General features: G+C 42.4%; 1 protein-coding gene and 1 pseudogene across 1 annotated transcript; one reads left to right on the top strand and one right to left on the bottom strand.

Moving 5' to 3' along the window:
- The first annotated feature begins 9652 nt into the window (after window positions 1–9652).
- On the top strand, window positions 9653–14053 carry LOC137580157 (protein obstructor-E-like; annotated as a pseudogene).
- A 1307-nt stretch (window positions 14054–15360) lies between these two features.
- On the bottom strand, window positions 15361–15702 carry LOC137580156 (uncharacterized). The gene has a single exon (XM_068294079.1). The coding sequence runs from the start codon at window positions 15700–15702 to the stop codon at window positions 15361–15363; it is 342 nt and encodes a 113-aa protein (XP_068150180.1).
- Window positions 15703–16373: the final 671 nt, after the last annotated feature.

The raw sequence follows: 16373 nt of genomic DNA, 5'->3' as shown, positions 1-16373 counted from the left end.
TAATATGGCCATCGTGCTCCCCCGACCTAAATCCAATGGAGAACCTATGGGGTATCCTAGTGCGGTCTATCTACGACAAAAACAAGCAATACGACACAATACGAGAGCTGAAGGCCGCCCTTATAAGGGCTTGGGAACTAATTCCAACAAACGCCCTTGAAAATTTAATTTCTAGTATGCCCAATCGCTTGTTCGAACTAATCCAAAATAATGGAGGGTATACTCATTATTAAACCACAAAAAAAAATAGATCTAATTAGTTAGTAATAAGTATAAGACTTAATTCTAACTTTTTCAAAGTGCGCTTATACATAGTTTTGCACCAGTCCAAAAACAGCATTTTTGAAGAAAACAAAAGTACCGTTATTATTGCTGTTTTTGCTTTGATCTCAAATAAATCTATTTTCAATTATCTTTAATTCCTCATTTACACTTTTCCGCTATTCCGTCTATTTTAAACGCTACACTAAAAAAGGGGTTGCGCTTATAGTTGTGCTCCACAGTGCCCCTCCTGCGTTTCTTAGGCGTTCCAGGTTATGCCCATGGTTATTTGCTGCATATATGCAGACCGCAGACCACTTCTCCTGACTCTCGGTCATTGCTGGGATCAAGTTTTCAACTGTTGGCTTCCGTCCTAGAATGGCCTCTAATTCGAGTCTCTCTGTCGAAAATCTTGGACAGCTGAATATAACGTGTTCCGGGTCCTCGATCATGCCATTACGACAAAGCGTGCATTCGGGGCTACTGTCTTTGCCAAAACGGTGTAGATATGACCTGAAGCAGTCATGACCGCTCAGAACTTGAGTTAATTCAAATGTAACCTCGCCATTTTGTCTGGAGAGCCAATCCGTTAGGTTAGGGATCAGCCTATGAGTCCATCTACCCTTTGTAGAAGTGGACCATCTGCGTTGCCACTCCTCCATGCTCGCTCGTCTGGCCGCTGCTTTTGCTGCGCTTTTTTTCCGCCTGGGTCCATGCCACAGTTTGTCTCCTAGTAAACATGAACTTCGATTCGCGTGCTAGCAGATCGATTGGAGTCATCCCAGCTATGACCAGAGCCGCCTCGTCCGAGACAGTTCGGAAGCCACGACATACCCGAATCGCTGTCAGTCGATATGTAGACTCCATCCCGCGCCGATATGTTGTTTGCTCCATCGCGGATGCCCATACAGGTGCACCATATAGCATGGCCGACCTTAGTACCGACGCTAGCAGTAGCCGTTGCCTTTGTCTTGGGCCCCTGTTGTTGAGCAGGATGCGATTTATAGCTCGCCCAATGTCTGCAGCTTTTATGTTGGCATGATCCAAATGCTCTCTAAAGCTGAGTCTGGTGTCCAACATTACTCCCAGGTATTTTATTGCCCTTACCGATTCAATCGTACAGGTCTCAAGTGTGATTTTCGCTCTTTAAACAGTTTTCCGGCTGCTTATTAGCACAGCCTCTGTTTTGTGGTCTGCAAGTTGGAGTCCTGAATTGGACAGCCACTGCTTCACAATTTTCGCCGCCTCTGCAGTTGTCTCTTCTGCTTCATGGATGTGAGCGCCACATCGCCAGCAAAACCAATGATTGCCAGGTGGTAGAGTCAGCCGCAAGACCCCATCATACATTATGTTCCACAATAGAGGACCCAAAACCGAGCCCTGGGGAACACCTCCTTGTACCAAGTGTAATTTTGAGCCGCCTTGTGTGCTATATCGCAGTATGCGGTTTCACTAATAGTCCTCCACTAGGATAATTAGATACTCGGGAACCTGAAATGAACCCAAAGCATGTAGAATTCTGCTCCAATTCGCCGAGTTGAATGCATTCTTGACGTCAAGTGTGGTCACCAGACAATATTTTTTGCTGCCACCTTTCCACCGTAGTCCCTCGATGGCTTTGCTAGCAAAGTCGACTACTGTTGTTTTGCCTTTCTGAAACCGAACTGCATCGGGGACAGATCGCCAGACCGTTGGATGGATGCTTCTACACGGAGTGCAATTAGCTTCTCGAACATCTTTCCTGTCAAGTCCAAGAGGCAGATCGGCCTATATGCAGATGGGTCTTCTGCTGGCTTGTTTGCCTTTGGGAGTAGCACAAGGTCCTGGAGTTTCCAAATGGTGGGAAACACGCCTTCTGCCAAACATTTGTTCACCACCATTGCGAATTTATCGGGGTGAAGCCGGGCAGCCAATTTAAGTGCCTTATTAGGTATTGAATCTGGACCTGTGGTATCATTCATTCCGACAGCTACTTGCAGTACCTTTTCCGGACTGATGTCATCACTATGTGTTTGTGTGTGTGTGTGTGCCTGTAAGCGCATTAGTGCTGCGGTCTGCAATTGTGGCGGCCAGCAAATGTGCCACAGCTCGCCATGCACTTCTGTTAGATGGCTTCCTTTTTGCCACATTGCAATACGGGCCAGCGAAGTAACCAAACTGAATTATTACAACTGTTAAATTACACTTATAATTTCTGTTTGAATAAGAGTATCAAGTGTTGGAGTGAAAAACATGTTAAATTGAGTGCTGAAGATGCTTTCTCCACACATTTAATGCATAATTGACGGCTTAAAAACTATTAGCCCACAAATGGAAAATAGAAGAGAAAAACGAAAACAATTGTGTAATTAACAGAATTATTATAATAAACAAAAGTAGAAAGTTATAAAAAATACACGCACATGCAAGGACAAATCCCTACAGATGCAAAACAAAAACCAGAGGGCCGGGGCTAACTTCGACCGCGTCAAAGTTTGTATACCCTTTTTTGTGTTTGTGCAAACTTATGTATATATAGTTTATTAATAGATAATTGTACAGTAGGAATCTGGGATATGTAGTAGTTGTAGTTATAGTAGTAGAAGTAGAAGTCCAGTAGTAGAAGTCCCTCGTAGTTGTAGCAGGGAAGTCCGATGTTGTTCCGAAGCAATTAGTAGAACGACTGAGAAGTGCAGCTGTTAACAGACCTTTTAACAGTCCGACGATAACAGCTTCTTAGAGATGGGTCACATACATAACACCCCTTAACACCCAGATGGGTTAAAGAATTCCGGGGGTTGTCTTTTCCGACTCGATCTGCGAGGAGTCACTGGGGCTGGGGACAATGGTGCCGGTTCAGACAATTCAGGACAGTCGGGTATATCATCAGATATCGAGACTGCATCCTCAGCAGGTAGTTCGATTGATTCCGTGTCTTGAGTACTTTCGACAGGCGGAACCCGATGGCGAAGTTGGTCGAAGTGACGTTTAATAATGCGGCGATCATGTAAACGAACGTTGTATGAAATGGGGCCTGTCTGGTCCACAATTTCGCCTTCTATCCACTTTGGACCGGGGGCGTAGTTACGGACCCAAACCGGAGCACCAATAGAAAACTGCTTATCATTTGTTAGGTCGCAGACCTTTCCGTATGTTATTTCCTTGGGTTGAATTTTGTCGAAATATGACTTAAGCTCTCGATTACATAGTAGTTCTGCAGGGGTACGATTTGTCGTGGAGTGAGGGGTAGTATGTTGGCTAAACAGATACCGCGCCAGTGCGAGATCTATGTTAAGATTTCTATCAAACTTTTTCAGGTAATTCTTGGTACTTTGTACCATGCGCTCGGCTTGCCCATTTGTGGCAGGATGAAATGGAGCCGACCGAATGTGTCGAATCACGTTGTTTTTCATAAAGATCCTGAATTCTTCAGACGTGAATGCAGTGCCATTATCTGACACTATTTCGTCCGGTAATCCGTGCGTTGCAAAAAGCTGTCTCAAGAATTTAATAGCAGCAGCAGATGATGTAGATTTCACAACAGAGACTTCTAGCCATTTCGAAAATGAATCCACGACTAGTAAAAAGGTATTCCCATTAAAGGGGCCAGCAAAATCTATATGAAGGCGTGACCAAGGTTGTCTGGCAGATTCCCAATGCTGTGTAGTTGTATGAGGCTGTTCGTTTCGGTTTTGCTGACAGGGATTGCAACGTTTCACAAGTAGCTCTATTTCAGCATCAATATTAGGCCACCAAAAGTAGCTTCGAGCCATGGCTTTCATTTTTACAATCCCCGGGTGTGAAGCATGCAACGCTTGAAGTAAAGCCGGTCTAGATGGTTCGGGAATCACAGACCGGTTGCCCCATACAAGAATTCCTTTGTTTGCTGAAAGCTCATGTCGGCGAGAAAAATACGAGTAGAGCTGATCTGAACGATCAACTTTTCCATTGGGCCATCCCCTTAACACCCAGTTCAGAACCTTTGATAAATGCGCGTCCTTCTTAGTCTGTAATGCTAGAGATTGAGCGCTGACAAGTGGTGTTCCAGCCCATTCAATCATTAACACTTCTTCTGTAGTGTTGCCTTCGCCTTGTTGTGGTAATGGGCATCGGCTTAAGAAGTCGGCGTTGCCCATTTTTGATCCCGGTCTATGAATTAGTGTAAAGTCATAGGCATTCAAGAATATTGCTCTTCGAAGCATCTGTGTGGAAATTACATTTGGAGTTGCCTTGGCCGTTGTAAATATTCCGAGCAATGGGCGATGATCTGTGACGAGAGTAAAAGAACGGCCATATAGATAATTGTGAAATTTTTTAACGCCTGATATAAGCCCAACGGCTTCTCTGTCGATTTGCGAGTAGTTTCTTTCTGTCTTGGAGAGAGTTCTAGAATAAAAGGCAATAGGCTTCTCTGATCCATCCTGAAGTTTGTGGCTCAGCACCGCTCCGATTCCGTACGGAGATGCATCGCACGTTAACAATACTGGCAATTTGCCATCGAAATGCATTAGCACATTTTGTGAAGTTACAAGATTTTTTAGATTCATGAAGGCATCTTGGTGTTTATGGGCCCACACCCATGGCGCATTTTTATCCAGTAGACGGTGAAGCGGTTCTGCAACGGTTGCCTTATGTGGCAGGAATGCGTGGTAAAAATTGATGAGTCCCAAGAATGCTTGTAATTGTTTCTTATCTTTTGGAGCCGGAGCGCACTTGATAGCTTCGACCTTACTGGCACACGGTCTTATACCCAGTGCATCGATTTTAAATCCCAAAAATTCTACTGACGGAACTCCAAATTGACACTTGTCTCTGCGTAGGCGTAGTCCGGCCTTATCAAATCTTGAAAGCACCTCATTAAGACGCACCGCTAGCTCTTCCTCTGATTTTCCCATAGCAATTATGTCATCGAAGTAGGGTAAAACACCAGAAACGTTCTGCAATATACGTTCGATGCAGCTCTGAAATATGCCCGGGGCTGAAGAAATTCCAAATTGTAGTCTGGTTACTTTGAAATAACCTTTGTGTGTACATATGGTTTGCATCAATGCAGACTGCTCATCTACCACTAGTTGTTGGTACGCCTGAGCCAAGTCGATTTTCGCAAATATGGATCCTCCTTCAACTGATGCTAATAATGAATTCATTGGAGGAATTTGATAGCCGTGTTGCTTAATCACTTTATTAATTGTAGACTTGTAGTCGCCATATATGCGAATAGTACCATCCTTTTTAATTACTGGCACTGTAGGAGTCGCCCAGTCGGAGTATTCAATGGGTACTAGGATTCCTTGGGAGCACAGACGGTCTAATTCTTCTTCATATAATTCTTGAATTGCAAATGGAATGCGTCTTGCTGGCAGTCGGACTGGTGTTGCATCAGTATTAATTTGTAATGACACAGGTGGCCCCCGAAAACGGCCTAATTCAGACGAAAACAGATCCTTATACTTCGCCAGAGTTGCCTCGATGCTAAGTTTAGCGTTAATGGCATGTATTCCTTCTATGCTGATGCCTAAGGGCATAAACCAGTTGCGTCCAAGTAAATTCGATCCACCGCTTGATGTAACAACCAGTGGAAGATTCGGAATGTATTTATTATCGTACTGGACAGATGTATCCACGATGCCAATAACTGGAATTCGGTTTTTCTGGTAATCCGTAAACTCTAGAGCACAATCTTGGATATTCGGTCTATCCGTTGGCCAGATGTAACGAAACGTAGCTTCGTCTATCATTGTGATCGCAGACCCCGAATCCACTTCGAATTGGCATTTTCGTTTATTTATAATTATTATAACGATTTCCTTTGGGCAAATCAACGGTAGTATGCTGTGGACACTGTATTCTTCATTCGGCTTTTGCTTGTGTGGTCCTCGGTAGGAGTCATGGCCACTCGATGTGTTGAATGCTTTACGACCCGGGTCTCTTACAGCCCTGCAGACTCGTTGAAGATGGCCTGCTCGGTGACAGGCATGGCACACAGTGTTCCGATGTGGGCACAGTTTCCGCAAGTGAGCACCCCCGCAACCATCGCATGGCTGGTGGTGCTGATTGGGTCGGCTTGGACGGATCGCGTTAAGACTAACGCGCAGACGCACTTCGTGAATCGACTCAGTGCTCTCAGCTGTATTTCGCATGGCCCAAGCGCTGTGAGCAGCGGCCTCACTAGATGTGGCGCGTTCCATCGCGCGTTGAATCGTTAAATCTGCCTCTGCTAGAAGACTTTTCTGAAGACCCTCATCCTTCATTCCACATACGAAGCGATCGCGCAACATGCGATCCAACGCAGCTCCGAATTTGCAGTCGACAGCGAGAGTCCTAAGTGCAGCCATGTAGTTCGCAACCGATTCATCAATTAGTTGGTCTCGCTTGTGAAATTGGTAGTAGGCCGCAATTTCCGATTGACATGGAGACAAATGTTGGTTGAGTATTTCATATATTTCCGATAAACTCAAATCACTCACCTGAGTAGGGGATGCCAATGACGTTAGAAGCTCGAACAGTGGAGCGCCAGCCAGCGTAAGCAATGCAGCCTTCTTCCGTGCTTCCTCCGTAACGTCATTGGCCAGAAGATACAGCTCAAAACGCTGCTTGTAAGTTGTCCATTTGTTTGGGTGATTTAAATCAAATGGTTCTAACTGACCCACTCCTGACATTATCACTGATTTATTTGTTGTTTTGCGTTCTGTAGCAATATTCACTTTGGTGGGCTTTTCCTCATGTGATTCCAAATCAGACATTAGTAGTTGAATTCGATCGTATGTGTGTGTGTTTGAGCATCAATTCAAATTGCAGTAGTCGTAGCGCGTCTGTCTGCAAATGCGCGCGTTGGAAAAGTACCGTTTCTTTATTCCAATAAACTTGGCGCCAGCACGCATGCGGTTTTTGGCGTCTCTTTGTTCGCTTTCGCTTGGTCGATTGTAACTGTACACGACATATACATATATAAGTTTGACGAATTATCCCATCCTCGTCGCCAATTTTGTGTTTGTGCAAACTTATGTATATATAGTTTATTAATAGATAATTGTACAGTAGGAATCTGGGATATGTAGTAGTTGTAGTTATAGTAGTAGAAGTAGAAGTCCAGTAGTAGAAGTCCTAGAGCCTCGTAGTTGTAGCAGGGAAGTCCGATGTTGTTCCGAAGCAATTAGTAGAACGACTGAGAAGTGCAGCTGTTAACAGACCTTTTAACAGTCCGACGATAACAGCTTCTTAGAGATGGGTCAAAAAAAAAAACTTTCTTTTTTTTTTTTTTTTTTTTTCTTTTTTTTTTTATTATTTATTAAAAAATATTTTTTTTTAAAAAAAAATTTTTTTTTTAAAAAAAAAACTTTAAAATAAAAAAAAAAAAATTTTCTTTGGGAGTATATTATATAAATACACCAATTTTTTAAAATTTTACACACAATTTAAAAAAAAAATTAAAATAAAAAAATTTTAAATTTAAAAAAAAAAAAATAAAAAAAAAAGGAAGTTATTTAAAACGGTCCTTTTTTTGCCCGATCGTTCCTAGGGGGGCTATAGGATATAGTCACCCGATCTTGATCAAACTTGGCACAGTCATTAGCAGATATTCTAAACTAACAAATTTTTAATTTAAAAGCAATCGCGGTAAAAGTAACGAAGTTATTTACAAAAGTCACTGTTTTTGACCGATCATTCCTATGGGAGCTATATGATATATTCATCCGATCTTGATCAAATTTGGCACAGTCATTAACAGATATACTAAACTAACAACTGTTTAATTTGATAGCAATCGCGGTAAAAGTAACGAAGTTATTTACAAAAGTCACTGTTTTCAACCGATCGTTCCTATGGGAGCTATATGATATAGTCATCCGATCTTGATTAAATTTGGCACAGTCTATAGTCTATAGTTTATAAGCGTAATAAACTCTCTAATATGAAGTTTCACGATAATAACATAAAAAATAACGAAGTTATTGAGAAAAGTCTCTGTTCGTGACTTTGGGGTTTGTATGGGAGCTATATGATATAGTGGTCCGATCCGGGTGAATCCGAGATATACAACCCCTGCAGTATATACAAGCCTACGTGCAAAATTTCTCTGTAGCTCTTACGGTCTAGGAGGAGTTTGCGTTGATCCAGACGGACGGACGGACGGACATGGCTAGTTGAACTCGTCTCGTCGTGCTGATCAAGAATATATATACTTTGTATGGTCGGAGATGCTTCGTTCTATGCGTTGCACACTTCTGACCAAAATTAATATACCCTTTTTGCAAGAGTATAACAATAAAAAAATTGAACAGCCAAGTGCTGACTCATGCAACTGACTAACCGCACACACACACACATACATATGTAAATATGAAACTAAAGTATTTATGTTTATGCAAAAACAAATGCCAAATGAAAACAAAATTTTTTAATTAAATTCTACAAAATCATTTTATTGATACAAAAGTTTTGATTTATACGCCAGCTCAGACAGCACATGTGTGTGTACGCGTTTGTGTGTGTGTGCGTGGAGTATAGTGTAAATTTTTGGATATTTGATTAGTTTACATAAAATCAAAATGAAAATTGCATGTTGTTTAGGCAAGCGGGAGAGAGCAAGAGAGCATCATGGGTCGATGATTTTTCTTTTTCTCTAACCCAATTTTCCACACCGCCCACATTTTATCTCACAATTGCTGCCTTCCTGCGGTCAGAGGGACGACCCTTAACCCTGCTTATTCTCTTCCACCTGCAATACCTTTTTGATGACTAAGTTGGGCGTGGCTTAGAGGCTGCACTTTTGTGCCCCATCTCTGATTGAGCATTGGAAATGCAATGTAACCACAACTCTGCGGCTTTGCAATTAGATTATCGCACATGGACAGAGGGCAGAAGAAGTAGCTACTCGGTGGTGCAGTGATGTGGTTGTCGAGTGGCGAATATTTGTTCATTTTGATTGCGTTGAGAGAGAGAGAGAGAGAGGAGAGGGCGGGCATCCTTTTCCATTGTGCACGTTTTTTTGACTATTGCCATTTGATTTTAAATAAAATACGTGGGGCAGTGCCCAACAAAAATACTGCATTAGTTAGTTGTATAAATGCAATTTACTTCGTTACGTTTTGCGGTTGCATTGAGGACCAGAGAGAAAGAGTGTAAGAGATGCAGTTAAAAAGAATGGAACCGAAAACGGGGAAGATAAGTCCTTGATGACGAGTTTCAGGTGCTTCAACTCTCGGCCGGTTCACTCGTTGGTAACGATGTAATTTCATATCCAAAAGTAACAAGCTTGGCAAAACAAAAAAAAAAAAGTAAGTGCAGTTGGCCCTGAGCTGTCAACGATACATTTGAGTATTTTCAGGTTTGTATACATATCTTTTACATCTGCCCAAAATTTATTGACAATTGTCAACTCATTGTCAGTTACAGTGAGTTTTAAAAGTGAATGCCTCTTGGGTAAGATGACAAATTGTCTCATCTTAGTAAATGAGCATAAATCATGAATATTTATACATTGGCATTTGGTAATTGTTTAAACAGGCTTACCAATTTGTCTGTCTGTGTGTGTGTGTGGGTCTCATTTGGTAACCGCAGTTTAAAGGTCCCTAATCTAAATAGAAATTGTGCTGTGCCTGCTGCTGTTGCATTGTTTTGTTTAAATATTTGTTGAAAGAGTTGCAATATAAGTTTCCTTATAATTTCCATTCCATTTGCAGCTGTGGCCCAACAGAGCTTCAAGTGTCCTGATGACTTTGGCTTCAATCAACATGAGACATCTTGCGATAAATACTGGAAATGTGACAATGGCGTTTCCGAGCTCAAGACATGCGGCAATGGTTTGGCTTTCGATGCCTCAGATTCCAAATTTTTAACTGAGAACTGTGACTATTTGCACAACGTTGATTGTGGCGATCGCACAGAGTTGGGTGAGTCCATCGAAAGGTATTCTAATGTATACTTATTTAATGAGATTATTGGTTATAGAACCACCAATTACCCCACCACACTGTGCTCGTCTCTATGGCATTTTCCCCGATGAGAATAAATGCGATGTGTTCTGGAATTGCTGGAACGGTGAACCCTCCAAATATCAGTGCTCTCCCGGTTTGGCTTACGATCGTGATGCACGTGTCTGCATGTGAGCCGATCAGGTGCCAGAATGCAAAAATGAAGGTAAATTTGCTAAAGAAAAGTAAAATCACATGGAAATTGATTAAACTTTTCTTCCAATTGCAGAGGTTGCCAATGGTTTTACATGCCCAGCTGCTGGTGAACTGGCCAATCCTGGTTCCTTCTCACGTCATGCTCATCCCGAGGATTGCCGAAATACTACATCCGTCTGGATGGAGTTGCTCGCGAATATGGTTGCCCAATTGGCACAGTCTTCAAAATTGGTGATTCTGATGGCACAGGCAACTGTGAGGATCCCGAGGATGTTCCGGGATGGTAAGTGAATATTTACACTTGTATAATTATAATTTCTATAAACACGTATGTATGTATGGGATGTTTTGTGAAAATTATACTTTGGTTTGTTCTGTTTGCTTGGAAGCTCGTTGAGTTGAATTCAAATGTTCCTGGCCACGCTTGCACCAAAAAACAAATTGACACATGCTTTCACTATTCACATTACTCTTACTGTCACTTTCACTGTCTCTTATACTCACACACACACACACACAAACACATTGATTGATACATGGCACTTTCATATACATACATACATATCTCTCTTGGTCTATTCTTACATATCTCTTTACCTTGGTCCCAATTTTACAATTACAGTGAAGACTACTATGGCGATCTGGATCTGAAGAGCATCCGCAAGAGCGAACTTCTAGCTGGATTGAACAACAAAAAAAAAAAAAAAAAAAAAATGAAGCGTAAAATTTAGAGATTTGTACATTTAAGTGATCATTGTTTATAAGTTTATAATTTTATTTTATACATAAAAAAAAAACAACAACAAAATATACATAAAAACCCAAAAAAAAGGTAATCGTAATATTCTATTTGTTGGAAACGTGAAACGATTTAATTGAATTAATTAACTAGCTAAATCTGTTTCAATTCATTAAACTGGAATTTAATGAACAGAAACTGGAACCATTTTAAAACTTCTATAAGACACAAATGAAGCTTATCAACAGATTATTAAGTGTTTTTGCTAGTTCCAGTCGCTAAAGTACATCTTACACTGCCTCATAATTTAATGCGCCAAATTTTGAGCTAAGTGAATCCTTGTGAGTGAACGTGGGGAGGGGATAGCTAGGTTCGGTGGTTGTATTTACGCTATTTATGTGGCTGACTTGTTCTACAGAATCTGTAAATAATAAGCAAACATAAAACTTTCTTACGCCAGCCATATTTGCCACAAATGAAAAGTTGCCAGCCGTTTTCGTCCAACATTTAGAGAGTCTTCCGTCGGTGGAATTGTCGTTGTCGTTGCCGACAATGTCGACGTCTTTTCAAATGCACAAGAACTTCGTTAATTATTCATTAGATTCTATAAAAAAAAAACGCGATACAAAAACTTTAAATGAATTTTCAAATTATCAACACAATTGCAGGCAGAACCAGAATACACACACACATGCAAGCGAGAGTTATACATAGTTGACAAAAGCTGGCTCCTAGGTGCATGTGGCAATAGTTTGCTCATGGAGGGTTACCGGAGACGGTGTAAAGGGCTGGGCTCGTTTCTCTTAACTCATAAAATCTGGCAACTTTACTTTAGCCTTGCTTGACTTTAGCTATAGTTATATGATTGTGTGACTTTTGTATGTGTTTTTTTTTTTTTTTTTTTTTATTTTTTTAGAACTTACGAACATATAATACATAAAGTTGCAAATAAGCAGGGGAACATAAGGTGAGAAGAAAAAAATAAAAGATGACGGCTACTGCGGAACGACTTGTCGGTATTGCATCGCAGACCGTGGGCTTTAATTGTTTATTGGGCAGACCTTTCCCTCTCCAGTTTCCTGAGTACCTTCATTACGCGCACGGCGAAGGCACTGACCGCCTCCCATACGTCTGGGTCTGCGATCATCATCCTGATGAGATTTCTCGCCGTCACTAGCTCGCCCATTACGTTCTGCAGACGGCACCTTTCTACGTCGAAGCGTGGGCAGTGCTGGAGCACATGGCTTGCGTCTTCTACAATGCCAGCTCCGCACCATGTGCATTCATCCGACTCGTCGTGGTTAAATCTATTCAGGTACTTCTGAAGCATCCGTGGCCGCTCAGGAGCTGTGTGAGGTAGAAGTTCACTGCCCCGTGTTTTCTGGAAACCCATGAAGTGATGTCAGGGATAAGTGTGTGGGTCCACCTCCCCTTGGAGGAGGAGTCCCACCTTTCCTGCCATCTACGCAGACTCGACTGCCATGCCCTCCGATGCTCGAAACCTCTCTGCTGATCTGTGGTAGTGCTGTTGGTTTGTCTTGACGCTGTGAAGGAGGCCGACGCGATGGCAGCGTATTCGTCGATGGGCAGCAACCCAGCGATCACCAGTGCGGCGTCGTCAGAGATGGTGCGAAAAGCTCTTCATACTCTGATTGCGCTTAAACGATGCGTCGACTCGAGGCTTCGCCTGTAGGATCTCGTTTCCATCCCCTTTATCCACGAAGGCACCGCGTAGAGTGCAGTCGATCGTATGACGCTGGATAGCAAGAGACGCCGTCCATGTTTCGGTCCACGTGTGTTGAGTAGTATTCGGGAGAGCGATTGCGCTACCGATGCTGCCTTCTCGCTGCTGTACTCCAAGTGTTTTCTAAAAGTCAGCCTTGTGTCGATCATGACTCCTAGGTATTTTAGGGCTAGCTTAGAGACAACGGTGGTGTCGCCGACTTTAATGCTGGCGGTCTCGACTCGCTTGCGGCCAACTGCAGACCGGCTGCAGAGAGCCATTGGCCAACCTTATGGTCGCCCGGTTGGTTACTTCTTCGGCTACTGTGAGTTCCTTGGCTATCACTACCAGTGCTACGTCGTCTGCGAAACCAACTATATGGGTGCCAGGCTCGAAATCCAAGAGTAGGATACCGTCGTACATGACGTTCCACAGCAGGGGGCCCAAGACAGACCCTTGTGGGACGCCAGCAGAACGACCGTTTCCTCTTACCCTGCGTCCGTCCAGAATCGTATCCTCCTGTTGCAGAAATAACTGGCTACGCACTTGATGAGATAACTCGCAATACCAAAGGCCCCAAGCGGGTCCAAGATCCTGTTCCATCTCGCTGAATTGAAGGCGTTTTTGATGTCAAGTGTTACCACAAGACAATATTCTTTGGCACCGCCTTTCCATCTCGTTCCTTCAATTGCCCTTGCAGCCAAACCTACCATCCGGTTGATTGCGTCGATCGTAGATCTCGCCTTCCTAAATCCAAACTGATGCTCGGATAGACCGCACATTGATTGATACATGGCACTTTCATATACATACATACATATCTCTCTTGGTCTATTCTTACATATCTCTTTACCTTGGTCCCAATTTTACAATAACAGTGAAGACTACTATGGCGATCTGGATCTGAAGAGCATCCGCAAGAGCGAACTTCTAGCTGGATTGAACACTGAAGGTCGCACTAAGAGCGCGCCCAAAACCAAAGCTGCCACCTCATAAACATAATAATTAAACAACAACAACAATAATAACTAAACAACAGCAACCTACAACTACAACATCAACAACAACAACAACAACAACTACTACTATACAACAAGATCAACTCAATTTCCCTTTCATTTCATTTTTCAAATTTCTCTTGCCTCCTTCCTTTCTTACCATTTATAATCGCTATCTCTCTCTATTTCCCTCTCTCTGTCATATCATGGAAAGACCCAGACAGATGCAAATATTGTCCAATCTATCATGCTATATCTCTTTTTCTCTTCTAATTTATTTTCGCATGTGTTTCTCCCCTTTGAGTCTTTGAGTCAATTCCATCTTGTTTCCCTTATATGTTTCTGTTTTTTTTTTTAACTCACAAAATTTTTTAAAATTCATTTACTTCAGACAGAAAAGCAACATCGAGGAAAGATCAATTCTTTCACAACAACAAAAAAAAAAAAAAAAAAAATGAAGCGTAAAATTTAGAGATTTGTACATTTAAGTGATCATTGTTTATAAGTTTATAATTTTATTTTATACATAAAAAAAAACAACAACAAAATAGACATAAAAACCCAAAAAAAGGTAATCGTAATATTCTATTTGTTGGAAACGTAAAACGATTTAATTGAATTAATTAACTAGCTAAATCTGTTTCAATTCATTAAACTGGAATTTAATGAACAGAAACTGGAACCATTTTAAAACTTCTATAAGACACAAATGAAGCTTATCAACAGATTATTAAGTGTTTTTGCTAGTTCCAGTCGCTAAAGAACATCTTACACTGCCTCATAATTTAATGCGCCTAATTTTGAGCTAAGTGAATCCTTGTGAGTGAACGTGGGGAGGGGATAGCTAGGTTCGGTGGTTGTATTTACGCTATTTATGTGGCCGACTTGTTCTACAGAATCTGTAAATAATAAGCAAACATAAAACTTTCTGACGCCAGCCATATTTGCCACAAATGAAAAGTTGCCAGCCGTTTTCGTCCAACATTTAGAGAGTCTTCCGTCGGTGGAATTGTCGTTGTCGTTGCCGACAATGTCGACGTCTTTTCAAATGCACAAGAACTTCGTTAATTATTCATTAGATTCTATAAAAAAAAACGCGATACAAAAACTTTAAATGAATTTTCAAATTATCAACACAATTGCAGGCAGAACCAGAATACACACACACACATGCAAGCGAGAGTTATACATAGTTGACAAAAGCTGGCTCCTAGGTGCATGTGGCAATAGTTTGCTCATGGAGGGTTACCGGAGACGGTGTAAAGGGCTGGGCTCGTTTCTCTTAACTCATAAAATCTGGCAACTTTACTTTAGCCTTGCTTGACTTTAGCTATAGTTATATGATTGTGTGACTTTTGTATGTGTTTTTTTTTTTTTTTTTTTTTTTTTATTTTTTTAGAACTTACGAACATATAATACATAAAGTTACAAATAAGCAGGGAACATAAGGTGAGAACAAAAAAATAAAAGATGACGGCTACTGCGGAACGACTTGTCGGTATTGCATCGCAGACCGTGGGCTTTAATTGTTTATTGGGCAGACCTTTCCCTCTCCAGTTTCCTGAGTACCTTCATTACGCGCACGGCGAATGCACTGACCGCATCCCATACGTCTGGGTCTGCGATCATCATCCTGATGAGATTTCTCGCCGTCACTAGCTCGCCCATTACGTTCTGCAGACGGCACCTTTCTACGTCGAAGCGTGGGCAGTGCTGGAGCACATGGCTTGCGTCTTCTACAATGCCAGCTCCGCACCATGTGCATTCATCCGACTCGTCGTGGTTAAATCTATTCAGGTAGCTTCTGAAGCATCCGTGGCCGCTCAGGAGCTGTGTGAGGTAGAGGTAGAGGAGTCCCACCTTTCCTGCCATCTACGCAGACTCGACTGCCATGTCCTCCAATGCTCGAGACCTCTCTGCTGATCTGTGGTAGTGCTGTTGGTTTGTCTTGACGCAGCAACCCAGCGATCACCAGTGCGGCGTCGTCAGAGATGGTGCGAAAAGCTCTTCATACTCTGATTGCGCTTAAACGATGCGTCGACTCGAGGCTTCGCCTGTAGGATCTCGTTTCCATCCCCTTTATCCACGAAGGCACCGCGTAGAGTGCAGTCGATCGTATGACGCTGGATAGCAAGAGACGCCGTCCATGTTTCGGTCCACGTGTGTTGAGTAGTACTCGGGAGAGCGATTGCGCTACCGATGCTGCCTTCTCGCTGCTGTACTCCAAGTGTTTTCTAAAAGTCAGCCTTGTGTCGATCATGACTCCTAGGTATTTTAGGGCTCGCTTAGAGACAACGGTGGTGTCGCCGACTTTAATGCTGGCGGTCTCGACTCGCTTGCGGCTACTTATCAGAACCGCCTCCGTTTTATGGGCGGCCAACTGCAGACCGGCTGCAGAGAGCCATTGGCCAACCTTGTTGATCGCCCGGTTGGTTACTTCTTCGGCTACTGTGAGTTCCTTGGCTATCACTACCAGTGCTACGTCGTCTGCGAAACCAACTATATGGGTGCCAGGCTCGAAATCCAAGAGTAGGATACCGTCG

This window comes from Drosophila tropicalis, unplaced genomic scaffold (assembly GCF_018151085.1).
Source record: "Drosophila tropicalis isolate 14030-0801.00 unplaced genomic scaffold, ASM1815108v1 contig_814, whole genome shotgun sequence".
In the NCBI taxonomy this organism is placed as follows: domain Eukaryota; kingdom Metazoa; phylum Arthropoda; class Insecta; order Diptera; family Drosophilidae; genus Drosophila; species Drosophila tropicalis.
This window is presented reverse-complemented; position numbering and strand designations above follow the sequence as displayed.

Bases quoted from the DNA above. Each gene is read 5' to 3' on its own strand.
- LOC137580156 (XM_068294079.1), bottom strand. From the start codon at position 15,702: ATGGCAGGAAAGGTGGGACTCCTCTACCTCTACCTCACACAGCTCCTG.